Here is a 17,969-nt window from a genome sequence, read left to right as displayed (position 1 = left end):
CAATGGAAATCCCACTGGGGATCTAGAAATCCCACTGGGATCCCATTGGAAATCCCAGTGGGGATCTGAGAATCCCACAGGTGATCCTCCTGGAAATCCTCCTGGAGATCTGGAAATCCCACTGAGGACCCCACTGGAGATGCCACTGAAAATCCCACTGGGAACCCCACTGAAATCCCAATGGAAATCCCACTGGGGATTGTTTCTAAGGAAATAATGATTTAAAAGATTATATTTTTGAGCCAAATAAAATTTTAAAAATTATATTTTTTGAGCCAAATAAAATTTTAAAAAATTCTGGTTTTGAGCCAAATAAAATTTAAAAAAATGGGATTTTTAAAATGATTATTTCTAAGGAAACGATGGAAAAACTGACCTGGCTGGCCACAGAGAGACGTCTGAGCCAAGAGGGAGATTCTGAAGAGGAGAATTCCCAGGAGGAGAACTCAGAGCCTGAGGAAGAGGAGGAGGAGGAAGGGGAGGGAATGGAGAGCTCACACAAGGAGGATGAAACGTGTGGGGACCCCTCAGAGGAGCCCAAATCTGCTGCCACCACGGCCAAGGCGGCGTCCCCTCAGGTGGAGACCCTCAGGAGGCCAGCAGGTGGGTTTGGGGACAGCAGGTGGGTTTGGGGACAGCAGGGGAGTTTGGGGACACAGGGGAGTTCTGTGGGGTTTTATGGACAGCAGGTGAATTATTTGGGGTTTTTTTTTGGACACCAGGTGAGTCCTGTGAGTATTTTTTTTTTTTGGATACCAGCAGATGAGATCTTTGGGGATACCAGCAACGATTATACCCACACTTCCACTTGGGAAGTATATTTCTCCTCCCCTTCCAGGCGGCACAGAAAACGCGTATTTTGCACAAATTTAACAATTTCTGTTTAATCCTCCCCAGGAGAGGCCCTGAAGGCCCCGGGGAGGAGCAGGAGCTCCCTGAGGAGCAGGAGCAGGAGGGGCAGAGCTCGGGGCAGCAAGGACACGGCCAAGCTGCTGCTGCTCTACGACGAGGACATCCTGGACAGGGACCCCCTGAGGGAGCAGAAGGACTTGGCCTTCGCCCAGGCCTACCTCACCAGGGTAAGGCAGCCCAAAAACATCAGGAATTTGGGGTTTTTTACCACAAAACGTCAAAAATTTGGGGGTTTTTACCACAAAATATCCCAAATTTGGGGTGTTCTGCCGCAAAACATCAGGAATTTGGGGTTTTTACCACAAAACGTCAAAAATTTGGGGTTTTTTACCACAAAATATCCCAAATTTGGGGTGTTCTGCCACAGAACGTCAAAAATTTGGGGTTTTTTACCACAGAACGTCAGAAATTTGGGGTTTTTTACCACAAAACGTCAAAAATTTGGGGTTTTTACCACAAAATATCCCAAATTTGGGGTTTTTCTGCCACAGAACGTCAAAAATTTGGGGTTTTTTACCACAGAACGTCAGAAATTTGGGGGTTTTCTGCCACAGAACGTCAGAAATTTGGGGTTTTTTACCACAGAAGATCAGAAGTTTCCCACAGACTATCAGACATTTGGGGTTTTCTGCCTCAGAACATGAAAAATTTGGGGTTTTCTGCCACAAAACGTCAGAAATTTGCCACAAAACATCAGAAATTTGGAGTTTCTACCACAGAACATCCCAAATTTGGGGTGTTCTGCCACAGAATATCAAAAATCATCTGCACTGGGATGAGCAGCTTTGGTTCATCTTTAGGAAATCACTCGGTTGCTTCGACAAAAATTGCAAAATTATGTAAATTCTGAGTAGAGGAGATCAAATATTAATAGATTAAAAGAATTTAGGGAGAAATTCCTCCCTGGGAGGGTGGCGAGACCGTGGCAAGACCGGACAGAGCTTGGCATGGTGCAAAGCGCCCACGACGCGGCCTTGGAAGGATTTTTACCATCCCTCCCACACAAATTACCCTGTGATAAGTTTATTTCTCCTCCTGGGTGTCCCCAATAATCCCCCAACCCCCCAGGTCCGTGAGACCCTGCAGCACATCCCAGGGAAATACGAAGATTTCCTGCGCGTCATCTACGAGTTCGAGATCGGCGCGGACAGACGGACGGCCGTGGATCTGTACTGCACCCTGCAGAAGCTGCTGCACGACTGGCCGCAGCTGCTGACGGATTTTGCCGCTTTTCTCCTGCCGGAGCAGGCTTTGGAGTGTGGGCTGGTAGGTGGGGTTGAGAGGAGGAGGCCAGGTTTGAAGCGATGTAGAAGTTTGTGGGAGTGGAAAGATAAGGAATTCTTCCTAAGGCAAGGAAAAGCAGCAAAATTGGCAATTTTTGCCTTGCTGCAAATTTGCCTTGGTGCTTTTATGAGTCGGAATTGGGAAGTTTTTGGTGTTTTTTTTATGAATCTCCTGCTCAGTGTGGTTGTGGAGGATCAGCCTTTCCCATTTGGCTGCAGGTAAAGCAAGCAGTGATTCCCCTGTCTCCAAATCTCCCTTCCACTTTGCAGGTTGTGGGATTGAGGTTTCACCTCTTCCATCCTTGCTGAATTTCCCTGATTTAGGTGCAAAGCCAAACTTTATAACTCAGTGAAAGTCAAGAGGCTGTAAACCACCAGAAAGAAAATCTTTTTGCACAATAATCTTCAGGCTGTGGTTCTGTAGACAGAGCAAAAAAGGTTTATAAACACCCTGACTGTTTGAGCAACTAGGGATGCTATAATATAATATAATATAATATAATATAATATAATATAATATAATATAATATAATATAATATAATATAATATAATATAATATAATATAATATAATATAATATAATATAATGTAATATAATGTAATATAATGTAATATAATGTAATATAATGTAATATAATGTAATATAAATATAATATAAATGTAATGTAATATAATGTAATATAATATAAATATAATGTAATGTAACATAATATAATATAAATATAATGTAATATAATGTAATATAATATAATATAATGTAATATAATGTAATATAATGTAATATGAAATTATACTTTAGATGACATTATTATATATATTATTATACATTATATAATCAATATAACATAATATAACATGTAACTATATTATATATTTATACTTTATTATTTTATACGGCATTATATATATAATTTGTATTATATAGAATTATATTATATAGAATTATATTATATTATATAGAATTATATAGAATTATATTATATTATATTATATAGAATTATATAGAATTATATTATATAGAATTATATTATATTATATTATATTATATTACATTATATTATATTACATTATATTATGTTATATTATATGACATTATATTACATTACATTATATATTACATTACATTACATTACATTATATATTACATTACATTACATTACATATTATAGGGATGCTATTTTATATATATGCTATCAATATTGTTGATTATTCCAAGTGGTGCCTTTTGTGAAAGGCATCAACACAATGGAAAGCAAATCCCAGGACAGGAATTTCATTTGTTGAAGTCAATTCCAGATGCTTGGCAATATGTGCTTGAACAGGAGGGTGAATCCTTTTTCTTGTGGCCAGTTTGAGGAGCAGCAGGCCTTTGAGAAGAGCAGGAAGTTCCTCAGGCAGCTGGAGATCTGCTTTGCTGAGAACCCTGCCCACCACCAGAAGATCATCAAAGTGCTGCAGAGCTGTGCGGACTGCGTGCCCCAGGAGATCGCAGAGGTGAGCAGGGAGCCCCATCCCTGGCCCTGAGCTCCTGGAGAGCAGGGCAGCTGGCCCAGCACATCCTCCATTCGTGGTCAGATTCATGGCTTGATTGATTGATTGATTGATCACAAAGTGATTTGGGTTGGGCAGGAGCTTAGAGCCCATCTGATTCCACCCCCAGGGACATTTCCCACCAGTTGGTTTCTCCAATTCTCTGTGTCATCTACAGAGTCTGCCTGGGCTTACAGCTCAAATTCATGGATGGATGGATGGATGGATGGATGGATGGATGGATGGTTGGATGGATGGATGGATGGATGGATGGATGGATGGATGGATGGATGGATGGATGGATGGATGGATGGATGGATGGATGGATGGATGGATGGATGGATGGACGGACGGACGGACGGACTGATTGATCACAGAATGATTTGGGTTGGGCAGGAGCTTAGAGCCCATCTCATTCCACCCCCAGGGACACTTCCCACCAGTTGGTTTCTCCAGTTTTCTGTGTCATCTACAGAGTCTGCCTGGGCTCACAGCTCAAATTCATGGATTGATTGATTGATTGATTGATTGATCACAAAATTCTTTGAGTTGGGAAGGACCTTAAAACCCATCTCATTCCACCTCCAGGGACACTTCCCACCAGTTGGTTTCTCCAATTCCCATCCAACCTGGCCTTGGATTTAAGGAGAATTGGAGAGAAAACTCTCAGTCTGTTCCTTCTCTCCCACCTCCACCTTGCAGTTGAGACTTAGAAAAGTCTGTCTGGAATTCTGGAGGGATATTTCCAGGCCAATTTGACCATTTCCAGGCCAATTTGACAATTTCCAGGCCAATTTGACAATTCCCAGGCCAATTTGACCTAAATTTCCAGGCTAATTTGACAGCTGGGTGGGGAATGATCTCAGAACACCCCGGAATTTGTTCCCTCCCCACCTTCCACGCTGGCTCTGTGCCGATCCCTGCCGCTCCCCTTGCTCTCAGCAGCACAAGGAGACGAGCTTGGGATGATTTTTCTGCATTTTTCCCCATTTTTTCCAGCTGAAGACCCAGATGTGGCAGCTGCTGAAGGGCCATGACCACCTGCAGGATGAGTTCTCAGTTTTCTTTGACCACCTCCGTCCCTCTGCCAGCCGCATGGGAGACTTTGAGGAGATCAACTGGACAGAGGAGAAGGAATACGAGGTGCTCCAAATCTTCTCCCCCAAACCCAAAAAATGATAAAAAACAGAGATAAGAATCATATCTAAGCTGAAACAACTCAATTAGAGGGTGCAGTTCTAGAAGCACTGAAGCAAACCCTTCAAATTTTGGAACGGCAAAAAAAAAAATAAATTTTTTTTGTTTTTTGGGCGGGGAAAAACCAAAATTGGGGTGAGCTGAGAGCAGCTGTTGTGTGTTTGTTGTGCTGCAGTTTGATGGCTTTGAGGAGGTGTCTCTGCCTGATGTGGAGGAGGAGGAGGAGCCCCCCAAAATTCATGGAGCCAGCAGGAACAAGAAGAGGAAGGAGATTGGAGGCCAACACCATGACAAGGTGGGGCTGGAGCATCTCATCTCTGAGCAGATTAAATTGAGATTAAATTGGGATTAAATTGGGGCTGGGGTATTTCCCTGGTATTTCTCACCTCTGAGCAAATTAAAAATTTGGATTAAATTGGGATTAAATTGGGACTGGGGCATCTCCCTGGTATTTCTCATCTGTGAGCAAATGAAATTGGGATTAAATTGGGCCTGGGGTATTTCCTTGGTATTTCTCATCTTTGAGCAAATTAAATTTGGATTAAATTTGGGTTAAATTGGGATTAAATTGGGCCTGGGGCATCTCCCTGTTATTTCTTACCTCTGAGCAAATGAAATTTGGATGAAATTTGGATTAAATTTGGATTAAATTGGGCCTGGGGTATTTCCCTGGTATTTCTCACCTCTGAGCAAATTTAATTTGGATTAAATTGGGACTGGGGCATTTCCCTGGTATTTCTCATCTCTGAGCAGATTAAATTGGGATTAAATTTGGATTAAATTTGGCCTGGGGTATTTCCCTGGTATTTCTCCCCTCTGAACAAATTAAATTTGGGTGAAATTGGGGTTGAATTGTGTTAGTGAGGGTGTGTGGCAGAGGTGGAGGAAGGGTTGATGGGGATGTTTCTGTTGAGCTTGGCTTTGCCAGCAGCACTTCAGCCCCCGTGTCCCTTGTCTGTCTGTCTGTCTGTCTGTCCGTGCACAGGAGGTGGAGTGGGTGGAGGGGCTGAAGGAGTGCTCCTGCCCCTGCTCCTGCCATGAGGGCAGCAGTGACCCCAAGCTCAAGAAGAGCAAGAGGAGGAGCTGCAGCCACTGTGGCAGCAAGGTCAGTGCGGGGCCAGGGAGGGGGGTCCTGGGGGTCCTGGAGCCCCCAAATTCCTGGGGGAGGAGGGGAATCCTTCCAAAAGTGACAAGAGAATCCATCCAGAGGTGAGGGGAGGCCTGGGGATCATGGAACCCCCAAATCCTGGGGGAGGAGGGGAATCCATCCAGAGGTGAGGAAGGGAATCCATCCAAAGGTGCTGATCCTCGAGCCTCCCAAATCCTGGGGGAGGAAGGGAATCCATCCAAAAGTGAGGAAAGGAATCCATCCAGAGATGAGGGGATTCCTGGGGATCCTGGAGCCCCCAAATTCTGAGTGAGGAGGGGAATCCATCCAAAAGTGAGGAAAGGAATCCATCCAGAGGTGAGGGGAGTCCTGGGGATCCTGGAGTCCCCCAAATCCTGGGTGAGGAAGGGAATCCATCCAGAGATAAGGGGGTTCTGCTGATTCTCAAGCTTCCCAAACCCTGGGGGAGGAAGGGAATCCATCCAAAAGTGAGGGGAGTCCTCCTGAGCCTCCTGCTCCTCCTCATGTCCCCCAGATCCTGGGGGAGGAAGGGAATCCATCCAGGGGTGAGGAAGGGAATCCATCTAAAAGTGACAAGGGAATCCATCCAAAGCTGAGGGGAGTCCTGGTGATCCTCATGTCCCCCAAATCCTGGGGGAGGAAGGGAATCCATCCAAAGGTGAAGGGGTCCTGGGGATCCTGGAGCCCCCAAATCCTGGGGGAGGAAGGGAATCCATCCAGAGGTGAGGATGGGAATCCATCCAAAAGTGAAGAAGGGAATCCATCTAAAGTCCAGGGGAGTCCTGGTGATCCTTGAGCCTCCCAGATCCTGGGTGAAGAGGGAAATCCATCCAGAGGTGAGGGATGAGTGATCCTCCTGGTGATCCTTGAGCCCCCCCAAATGCTGGGTGAGGAAGGGAATCCATCCAAAGGTGAGGAGAGGCCTGGTGATCCTTGAGCCCCCCAAATCCTGGGTGAGGTGGGGAAGGGAATCCCAAATCCAGAGGTGAGGGAGGGAATCCCAAATCCAGAGGTGAGGGAGGGAATCCCAAATCCAGAGGTGAGGGAGGAATCCCAAATCCAGAGGTGAGCAGGGGGATCCATCCAGAGGTGCCTCCCTGCCTGCACTTCCCTGCCCTCTCCCATCTCCTATGAGAAAAGATCCATTATTATTATTATTATTATTATTAGTAGTAGTAGTAGTAGTAGTAGTAGTAGTAGTAGTAGTATTTGTATTGTTATTGTTATTATTATTACTATTACTATTGTTATTGTTGTTAACATTATTATTAATATCATTGTTGATATTAATATTAATAAGCATAAAATAACAATATCAATAATAGTAATTGTATTAATAACAATTGTAATGACAAAAACTATACTAATAATAAAAATAAAGTAACAATGACAATAGTAATACTACTAATGACAATTATAATGATTATAATAATGACAATAATAAAAATAAAATTGCTATAACAATAATAATGTATTAATAACAGTAATAACAATGATATTTATAATTGCAATAACAATCATTAATAAATATAATAATATATGTTATTCATATCATAATAACAGTAATAACAGTGATAGTGATGACGATAATAAATTAATAAAAATAAAACAACAACAGCAATAATAATGGTATTAATAACAATTATAATAATGGTAATGATAATAATAATAATAAGTTTAAAATGTAATAATAATGGTATTAATGATAATCATACTACTACTACTACTACGAATAATGATGATGATAATAATAATTATAGTGATAGTAATATTAGTAATAGTAGCAATAGTAGCAATAGTAGTAGTAGTAGTAATAATAATAATAATAATAATAATAATAATAATAATAATAATAATAATAATAATAATAATAATAATAATAATAATAATTTCTAAAGCAAACACAATGCCGAAGGGAAGCCCCTGGCAGGAACAGCTGCCGGCACGGTCTGAGGTGTGCTTGGGAAGGACAGCCCTGTGGGTGAAGGTGCCTCTGGTTGCTTTGCAGGTGTGTGAAGGCAAATTTTATAAAAACAAAGATTGCCAGGAGCTTCCTGCCAGCCTTGCCCAGAGGGAATCCAGTCCCCAGCCGGAGGGGAAGGAGCCTGGGATGCCCAGGGAAGCTGGAGAAGAAACCCTGGAGAGCAGAGAGGAGGCAGAGGAGCCCCAGGGCAGGACAAAGCCCGGCTCCAGGAGGGGGGAGTCGCTGTCCCCAGGTGTGTGCAGCTCCTGCCTGCTGCTGGCAGCTCTGGGACCCTCTGCTCACGGGCCAGGGGAGGCTCAGGCACTGCTCTTTATTTATCTATGTTTATATATTAAATATATATTACATTACATTATATTATATTTAATAAATATTATATTTAATAAATATTATATTTTTATATATTATATTTAATATATTATATTATATTATATTATATTATATTATATTATATTATATTATATTATATTATATTATATTATATTATATTATATTGTATTGTATTGTATTGTATTATATTATATTATATTATATTATATTATATTATATTATATTATATTATATTATATTATATTATATTATATTATATTATATTATATTATATTAATTATATTACATTATATTATATTATATTACATTATATTATACTATATTATATGTAGTATACTATAACACGCTACAATATACTATAATGTACTAATATAATATACTATACTGTAATATACTAATATTATATTATATATATTCTAATTATATTATACTATAATATATCAATATTATATCTATATTATATTTCATTAATATAGTATACTATAATATAACACACTGCAATATACTATAATGTACTAATATACTATACTATAATATACTAATATAATATACTATACTATAATATACTATACTATAATATACTAATATAATATAATATAATATAATATAATATAATATAATATACATTATGTTATATTTCTATTATATATAAGATATGTTTATATATTATATATAATATATATTTAAATATTATATACACACACACATATATATGTATATGTGATATATAATACATTTAAAATGCACATTTATTGAATATAATGCGAACTCCTAATAATTGTCTTTTCAGTTTTTTTTCTCTTGTTCCTCCACTCTGGATGTTTTAAACTTAAAAAAATCTTTCCTGCCTGCCTAGAGAATATTCAGCTCTTTTCACAATGATTACTCCATTTATATATGTATTATATATATATATATATATATATATATATATATATATATATATATGTAAGTGTATATATATATATATATATATATATATATATATATATATGTAAGTGTATATATATATATATATATATATATATATATATATAAAATATATATAAATGTATATTCACTGGAGGGTTTTGCTCTGGGCAAGGCACTTTTGAAATCTCCCTCACTTCACCCAGCAGTTGGTTTCAGCAAGAAAATTGGTGCATATTGTTTTCTTTGAAGCACAGCTGGAGTCACAGAGCTGCTCCCAGACTGTTCTCATGTGCAGCATTAGGCTCTGTGAATAAAAATGTATTTAAAAGTCAGGGAGTGAAGCGTCCTTGCAGCTTGTGTGACCTCGTTTGTGTTTCTCCGCAGGATCCCAGCTGGAAGGAAGGCTGGCCCCCAGCAGGCCTTGTGCCCAGCCTGCCCCTGCTGATGCCCAGCTTCCAGAAGGTTCCAGTGCAGCTGTGGGCGCTGCCAAGGACAGAGACTCTGCTGCCAGCGACCCCAGATGGGCACAGCCACCAAAAGCTGCTCTGGAACCACCTCAGGAAACCAAAGGCTGCCCTGGGGCCCTGCAGCAGCCAGGGGGGGACACGGAGGGGCTGGGCAGGGACCTGTGGAGCCCAGGGCCCCATCCCTGCCAGCCCGAGGGGCTCCACTCTGACCACGGGGGCTCTGCCCTCGCTCCTGAGGGTGCCACAGAACTCGAGGGAGCAGGGGGAGCTGAGGCCAAGCAGAGCAGCAGCTCGGGCTGCCCTGACACGCAGCACAGAGGCGGCTCTGGAGCTGCTCCTGAGGCCAGGCCAAGCAGCAGCTCCCTGGGGCAGCAGCAGCATCAGGGGGAGCCCAGGGCAGGAGCAGCAGCCCCAGGGCACAGGGAGGAGCAGCAGCGAGTGACAGAGGCCACCGTGTGTGCCAAGAACAGCAAAGTCAGCTCCACTGGGGAGAAGGTCGTGCTCTGGACCAGGTAATTCTGCCTCAGCTCCTCTTGCTGTGCCCCCTGTTTGCCTCCTGGGTCATTTCTTTTCAGTTTGTGTCCCTGATTTCTGACCCTTCCCTTTGCTCAGTCCATGAGCTGCTCCTGGCAGGGAGCACTTCTGATTGGGAAAAGAAACTTAAAACCATCTCAAAAGGTTCCTCAAAAAGCCTTAAAACCTCTCTTAAAATCTTCTTCAAAAAATAAAGCCAGGGTAGCTTAGAGAAGGGTCCTGGGGTTGAAGGTGGCAGGAGGAGCCTTGTTAGGGATTGCTGAAATGGGAACTGAACTGGAATTAAACTGGGATTGCTGAAATGGGATTGCTGAGCTGGGATTGCTAAAATGGGTATTAAACTGGGATTGCTGAACTGGGATTGCTGAACTGGGATTGCTGAACTGGGAATTGAGCTGGGAACTGAAACTGAGCTGGGATTGTTGAGCTGGGAATTAAACTGGGATTGCTGAGCTGGGATTGCTGAATTGGGAATTAAACTGAGATTACTGAGCTGGGGATTAAACTGGGATTGCTGGGCTGGGATCAGAGCTGGGGTGTTTGAGTCTCCCACTGTTTCTGGGCTGCTCTCACAGGGGTTTTGCTCTGCAGGGAGGCTGACAGAGTCATCCTCACCACGTGCCAGGAGAAGGGAGCCCACCTGGACACCTTCCACGCCATCTCCCAGAAACTGGGCAACAAAACTGCCAGTGAGGTGAGGCTGCTGTGGGACAGGGCTGGGAACCTCAGGGTGCTGCCCCATCCATCTCCCAAACTTCAGTTTGATGAAAAAATCATCTCAGTTGTAAATAAAAAAATCAACACCAAACCAAACTCTGTTTTAGTGGTGCCAAAAACCCTCTGTGCCCTGGTCCTGCCAGGGTGACCATTGATATTTGAGCTGCACCTTTGGCACTGGAGTTGTTTCAGTGGCTGCTCCTCAGCTCCTCCTTCTGTACAAATCTGAATTTTGTCTCTGCATCCTCCCAAAGCGCCAGATTGCACCTGGAGAATGAAACTGTTCCTCCAGAGCAAACAAACCCCAGAGCTCTCCCATTTCTCCTCAGTCTTGTAAGAAACGCCACCGTGGTGTTGAATTTGTGTGGAAATTCCTGAAACTCCTGAAACTGCAGCTCCATGGCAGCCCCCAGGTCACCCTGGCTCCCCTTTGCTCCGCAGGTGTCGCACAGGTTCAGGGAGCTGATGAGGCTCTTCCACACCTCCTGTGATGGCAGCTCTGAGGATGAGGAGGATGCCACCAGCACCAGCAACACCGACCAGCTGTCAGACAAAGATCTCCTGCTTTCTGAGGAGGAACCTGATGACTGAGGTGATCAAACTACTGACTGCACCAGAAAAGGGATTTTATTTGCTGCTAGACAGGTGCTGTGGGAAAATGTTTGCACAGGTACTTGAGACAGCACCTTAATTTTTTTTTTTTTTTTTTTTGGTTCAACTTCCAGCCTGTGCCAAACCAAAGGTAGGAAGTAAAATGAGAAAATTCTTTAGAACTCACTCCCCTGGGGAGTTTCAGCAGTGGAATAACAGAACTTGTGGACACTGATCTGGCCTCGGGGCCTCTGCCCAGGACCTGTAAATATTGTACCCTGAATTGTCACTTTTCATGTGACTTTTTCTAAGCTCTCCCCTCTTGTGCTGATTGTACGTGAGATAGTTACAGTCTGAATTTTCTATTTATTGTGTGGGTTTATTTGAACAGGCAGAGCAAATCCAATTTGCTCAGCTGAAAAAAAAGAAAATAAACCCAAGCAAAAAGCAGCTTTCCTCCTTTGCCACACAACTGTGAGTAGGCGGAAAAGCTCCACCCAGAAGATTTTTTTTTTGCTAATAAAACAAGAAGGGCATCTCCAAAACCATTTCTTTATTGTGGGAGCCATCTCCAAGCCACTCCCCACTGTGGATCAGTCTGAATCTGCTTCATCCTCGGATCCATCAGCTGCAGATCCTGTCTCATAGCACTGGGCCAGGCTCCTGAGCTCCTCCAGGGCCTCCTGGACGTCGTCGAGCTCCAGCCCGGCCGCGCAGGAGCCGCCCCAGCGCCGCGGCCGCAGCTCCCGGCACAGCCCCGAGAGCAGCCCCAGCACGGCAGGGCAGCTCTGCAGGGCTGCCAGCACGGGCACGCTGCCAACAGCTGCGGGGAGACGGGCACGGAGAGGGTTAAACAGCAACGGACATCGGGCACGGCGAGGGTTAAACAGCGCCGGACATCGGGCACAGCAAGGGTTAAACAGCACCGGACATCGGGCACGGAGAGGGTTAAACAGCACCAAACCCTCAGCCACCAGCCAGGCACAGCAGGGGTTAAACAGCCCCAGCCAGGCACAGCAAGGGTTAAACAGCGCCAGACATCGGGCACAGCAAGGGTTAAACAGCGCCGGACATCGGGCACGGAGAGGGTTAAACAGTGCCAAACCCTCAGTCACCAGCCAGGAACAGAAAGGGTTAAACAGCACCAGCCAGGAACAGAAAGGGTTAAACACCACCAGCCAGGCACAGAAAGGGTTAAACAGCACCAGACATCGGGCACAGCAAGGGTTAAACAGCGCCAGACATTGGCCACCAGCCCGGCACAGCAAGGGTTAAACAGCACCAGAACCTTGGGCACAGCAAGGGTTAAACAGACACCAAACCCTCAGCCACCAGCCAGGCACAGCGAGGGTTAAACAGCGCCAGAACCTCAGGCACAGAAAGGGTTAAACAGCACCAGACATTGGCCACCAGCCCGGCACAGTGAGGGTTAAACAGCACCAGAACCTCGGGCACAGCAAGGGTTAAACAGACACCAAACCCTCAGCCACCAGCCAGGCACAGCAAGGGTTAAACAGCGCCAGACATCGGGCACAGCGAGGGTTAAACAGCGCCAGAACCTTGGCCACCAGCCCGGCACAGCGAGGGTTAAACAGACATCTGGTTATTGATAATTTTGGTTATTGCTATTTTGGGTTATTAATAATTTTGGGGTGTCATTGATAACTTTGATAGTCGTTGATAATTTTCCCCTCTGTCAGGCCCTGCTCTCTCTGTTGCAGAGTTTAAGGGGTGTTTTGTCCAGGCACAGCAAGGGTTAAACAGCACCAGAACCTCAGCCCTTGAGCTCAGCTGCTCACAGCTCTGCACACTGGGTTGGCTTGGTATTAATAACCCTGGTTATTGATAATTTTGGTTATCAATAACCCTGGTTATTAATAATTTCGAATATTAATAATCCAGGTTATCAATAATTTTAGTTATTAATAATTCTGGTTATTGATAATTTTGGTTATCAATAACCCTGGTTATTAATAATTTTTAATATTAATAATCCAGGTTATCAGTAATTTTAGTTATTAATAATTCTGGTTATTGATAATTTTGGTTATTTATAAGCCTGGTTATTAATAATCCTGGATATTGATAATTTTAGTTATTAATAATTCTGGATATTAATAATCCTGGGTTTTTTATAATTGTGGTTATCAATAATTTTGGTTATTAATGACCCTGGTTATTGATAATTTTGGTTATTGATAATCCCGGTTATTTATAATTTTAGTTATTAATAATTCTGGTTATTAATAATCCTGGTTATTGATAATTGTGGCTATTGACAATTTTGGTTACTGATAATCCTGGTTATTGATAATTTTGGTTAGTGATAATTTTGGGTTGTCACTGATAATTTCCCCCTGCCAGGCCCTGCTCCCTCTGTGGCAGTTTCAGGGCTGTCTGTCCGTTCCTCACCTGCTGAGGACGAGCCGCGCGCTCTGTCCTGGAGGAACCCCCGTGTGCTCAGCAGAGGAGAGAAGAACTGCGGGAAGGGCGCCTGGGTGTGACAGGGCTGCTGCAGCACGTGGGCCGTGCTGTGGGGAGATCAATAAAGTCACCAGAGCCCCCCCTGAGCCATTCCAGCTCCCCCTGAAGCTCCAAACCCGCACCCACCTGAAGGCTCCGGGGAACTGCGTGTGCAGGTAGCGCTGGAGCACCTGCTCAGGGCTCTCTCTCTGCCTGCAAAGCAAACCCAGCCATTTCCCAGCTCCTTTTTTGGCTGTTTTGCTCCAAAACCAGCAGCATCAGGTGCTGCTTTACCTGCTGCCTTTCTCCTGGCACACCCCTCGCAGCACAGCAGACTGAGCAAAGCAGGAGCTGAGCTTCTTCTGCTCCTTGCAGGAGGACAGGAGCTGCCAGGGCACCTCTTGGTGGGCACCCAGCACGTCGGGCAGCGAGGAGCCAGCCAGGGCAGGCAGGGGGAGAGCTGCCCAGGCAGCCACAACCTGGATTTGGGCGACAAAACAAGAGTCTGGGATGCTCTCCTGGCACGGCACGGCTGGAAGGGCCCCTCCTCATCATCCTCACCTTCCTCCCAGAGAAGGTGAGCGAGTCAGCAAGGTGCAGCATGGAGGCCTGGGAGGAGCAGAGCCTGTAGGGAGCCGTGAGGGTGTCGAGGGCTGCAGCCAGGATGGCGCTGCTGTGGTAGCTCAGGGATGCCTGGGGAGGAGAAAATGCAGGAACTGCAGGGCAGCTCAGAGTTTGTGTGTTTTAACTTAAACCAGATTGGAAATTGTGCCTTCAAAAGAGGTGGATTGTAAATTGTGCCTTTAAGAGAGGTGGATTGTAAATTGTGCCTTCAAAAGAGGTGGATTGTAAATTGTGCCTTTAAAGGAGGTGGATTGGAAATTGTGCCTTCAAAAGAGGTGGATTGTAAATTGTGCCTTTAAAGGAGGTGGATTGTAAATTGTGCCTTCAAAAGAGGTGGTTTGCAGTTATTTCATGGTTAGGATAAGCAGCCAGGGTGGGAACTGCAGCTCCAGCCCAGCTGTTGGTTAACAAATTCTTTGCTGCCACTTTTCTTATCTTTTTTGGCTGGAGTTACTCCAAACATGGGGAATAATTGTAGTAAAGCCTTTTCCTCAGTGCCAGCACCCACCAGAAAGCACAAGGGCCAAGGAAATGTGTTAATATTTTCAAAAGCAGGAAGAAAGCTACAGAAACGAAAAGTTGGCAGCTCAAAGTGCCGGTGAAAAAGGAGGAAAAGGTCTCTGCTGAGCAGAACGGCGGCAAGAAAAACCACCAAAATACAGAACTGCAGGAAACACCGAGAGGGGTGAAGCTGCAGGAGCTCAAGGCCAGCACTTACATTGTATTTTATGTATGGAAACGTCACAGGAGGTTCTGGCTTGAGTCCCAAGCTCCCATTGAGTGACAGGGGGCAGAGGAGAGAGCTGTGACGGGACAGGTGGGCAATGCCCAGGGCCGTGTTCATCAGTCTGCAAAAACTCTTCTGAGGGTCCTGTGGGGGGGGGAAAAAAAAATCCAACCCTTGGAACCAACAAGAACCTGCCAAAGGCAGGCTGGGCTCCTGCTCTGGGCTCCCTCGGTGTTTACTCACTGCCACAGCGCTCAGGACTGGAGTCAGGCCCCAGGTGAGGATCCCCTTGCGCGCGTACTCATCGCGGAGCAGCTCGGTCACCCTGGCACCAACCCCAGAGAATCCATTGTGGAGGTCACAGAGCACCTGAAACCCCTGTGGGAAACCAGCAGCGCGCCTCAGATTCTGCTTCAGCTCGAGCAGGAAGTTTCCTGGAAGCAAAGGGAGCTCTGGGACAAGGTGAGGACCTGGAGGTAATCACACTCCTCAACAAAGAAGTGCAGCCGATCTTCCAGCTCCTCCACACAGGCAGGGTCCTGCAGAAGGCTTTCACCTTGCCCAAAGCCTTCGAGACAGCCACAATCCCTGAGGGAAAAAGGGGTGAAGAGGGGTTATTTTATCCCTTTTATTCACCCTTGAAGGCAAAACTCAGCCCTGGTTTGGGTTCAGCAGCAAAGCCCTGGCCATACCCATCGTGCAGGTACTGCCGGATCACGTAGAGACTCTTGGGGTGCAGGTTCACACTGAGGTAATCAGACCAGAGCCTGGTGTTGGGAGTGTCCTGGGACCCTGCAGGAGAGGAACCTGCAGGGGACAGAGGGGAGAGCAACGGTCCTGGCAGCTCTGAGCATCCCCATGAATGTAAAATCAGTTTTTTAACACGTTCTGAGCATCCCCTTTGAGCTCTGAGGATCCCCTTTGAGTTCTGAGCATCCCCGTGAATGTAAAATCAGTTTTTTAACATGTTCTGAGCATCCCCTTTGAGCTCTGAGCATCCCCTTGAATGTAAAATCAGTTTTTTAACACGTTCTGAGCATCCCCTTTGAGCTCTGAGCATCCCCTTTCTCCTCTGAGCACCCCCATGAATGTAAAATCAGTTTTCTAACATGCTCTAAGCATCTCTTTTCAGTTCCTGAGCATCCCCTTTAGCTCTGAGCACCCCCTTTCTCCTCTGAGCATTCCCTTGGAGCTCTAAGCATTCCCTTTCAGCTCTGAGCATCCCCATGAATGTAAAATCAGTTTTCTACCATGCTCTGAGCATCCCCTTTGAGCTCTGAGCACCCCCTTTCCGTTCCTGAGAATCCCCTTTCAGTTCTGAGCATTCCCAAAATGCAAAACCAATTTTTTTTACCTTATCCAGAGACAGCTTTTTAGCCCATCTGCTGGGCTGAAAAACCCGGATAAGTTAAAAAACTGGCTCAGCCCATCTGCCCCAGCTCTCCATAAGCCAAGCACCGTTATCCCGCAGTTTTCCTTCTCCCACAGCAGGAACCAGGGAATTCTGATTTCTGCCTTTCCGGAGCCGAACCCGGCCCGCACAAACCTGGCCCCGCAGCGCCGGGGTTCCCCTTGGCGTCCCCGGCCGCGTCTCCCTGCGGGAACAATCGCGGCCCGGTTACCGGGCGCTCCGCCTCGGAGCCGGGCCGGGAGCGGTGCGGGCCGCGCTCACCCTGCGGCTCCCGGCGTCCCGCGGCGCGCGGCCCCGCTCCCGGTAATCGGCGACGGCGCCGTCCCTGCGGCACAAAGCGGCGGCAGCTGCGGGAGCGCGGCCCGGCCCGCACTGTCCCGCATTCACCCGTGTAGCGGAGGCTCCGGTCCCGTCCCGCGCTCACCGGCGGCCCCATCCCCGTCCCGCACTCCTCACCTCACCGGCGGCCCCGTCCCGTTTCCTCCCGCACCATCCCCAGCTCACCGGCGGCTCCGTCCCATCCCGCTCCGCTCCCGTCCCGTACTCACCGGTGGCCCCATTCCGCCCCGGTCCCGTCCCATCCTGCCCCATCCCGCACTCACCAGCTCACCGGCGGCTCCGTGCCCTCCCCGTCCGCTCTGAGCGCGCCCACGCCGCCTGCAAACAGAGCCCGGTCACGGCGGGGCCGCCCGGTGCCCGCATCCATCCCGCCCGCTGCCCGATCCCGCCCGCTGCCCGATCCCGCCCGGTGCCCGCACCCATCCCGCCCGGTGCCCGCACCTATCCCGCCCGCGGTACCTTTCAGCTCCAGCGCCACCAGCCGCGGCTCGGGGCTCTCGGTGCCGCCCGGGCCGCGGCCGAAGCGGAGCAGCGCGGCCGCGCGGAGCTCGTTGTGCTCGTCGGGGCTGCGCAGCGCCGCGGCCTGCGGGGAACGGCGGCGAGCGAGACGCGATCAGAGCGAGCCCCGGGCCCGGCCCGACCCCCGGCCCCGTCCCCGGCCCGCCCCGCACCTGCAGCCCCCACCAGTGCGCGCCCACGCAGCCCGAGTAGTGCCCGAGCTGCAGCGTGACCGCCTCCCCCGGCATCGCCCCGCAGCAACGGAACCGGGAGCGCGTCACGGGGCCCGCCCCGGACGGGCGGGGACGCCAGCGGGGGCGG

General features: G+C 46.7%; 2 protein-coding genes across 2 annotated transcripts in view; one reads left to right on the top strand and one right to left on the bottom strand.

The window, feature by feature from the left end:
* LOC134429209 (GON-4-like protein) overlaps positions 1-12,131 on the top strand; it is a 44,839-nt gene extending 32,708 nt beyond the window's left edge. Inside the window, 11 exon segments of the mRNA XM_063176328.1 lie at positions 357-603; positions 898-1,079; positions 1,981-2,178; positions 3,546-3,689; positions 4,725-4,868; positions 5,098-5,217; positions 5,908-6,027; positions 8,060-8,267; positions 9,662-10,256; positions 10,870-10,972; positions 11,437-12,131. Of these exon segments, the coding sequence (XP_063032398.1) occupies positions 357-603; positions 898-1,079; positions 1,981-2,178; positions 3,546-3,689; positions 4,725-4,868; positions 5,098-5,217; positions 5,908-6,027; positions 8,060-8,267; positions 9,662-10,256; positions 10,870-10,972; positions 11,437-11,586 (2,211 nt within the window). The 3' untranslated portion in view covers positions 11,587-12,131.
* Positions 12,123-17,929, bottom strand: MSTO1 (misato mitochondrial distribution and morphology regulator 1). The gene is made up of 14 exons (XM_063176326.1): positions 17,822-17,929; positions 17,610-17,733; positions 17,414-17,468; positions 17,073-17,136; positions 16,947-16,995; positions 16,093-16,207; positions 15,871-15,988; positions 15,644-15,778; positions 15,392-15,544; positions 14,611-14,742; positions 14,344-14,528; positions 14,197-14,262; positions 13,999-14,117; positions 12,123-12,409 (listed from the first exon to the last, which is right to left on the bottom strand). Exons 1-14 carry the CDS (start codon positions 17,894-17,896, stop codon positions 12,180-12,182), a joined length of 1,620 nt encoding a protein of 539 aa, XP_063032396.1. The 5' UTR covers positions 17,897-17,929; the 3' UTR covers positions 12,123-12,179.
* Between the last annotated feature and the right edge of the window lie 40 nt (positions 17,930-17,969).

The sequence above is a fragment of the Melospiza melodia genome, chromosome 25 (genome assembly GCF_035770615.1).
Source record: "Melospiza melodia melodia isolate bMelMel2 chromosome 25, bMelMel2.pri, whole genome shotgun sequence".
Classification (NCBI taxonomy): domain Eukaryota; kingdom Metazoa; phylum Chordata; class Aves; order Passeriformes; family Passerellidae; genus Melospiza; species Melospiza melodia.
The sequence above is the reverse complement of the archived record's forward strand: the minus strand, read 5'-3'. Positions and strand labels throughout refer to the sequence as shown.

Coding starts and splice junctions, on each gene's coding strand:
- MSTO1 (XM_063176326.1), bottom strand. CDS start 17,896: ATGCCGGGGGAGGCGGTCACGCTGCAGCTCGGGCACTACTCGGGCTGC. Junction 14,529..14,610: donor TCACCTTCTCTGGGAGGAAG/GTGAGGATGATG, acceptor GCCCAAATCCAG/GTTGTGGCTGCCTGGGCAGC. Junction 12,410..13,998: donor GCGCGGCTCGTCCTCAGCAG/GTGAGGAACGGA, acceptor GTCTCCCCGCAG/CTGTTGGCAGCGTGCCCGTG.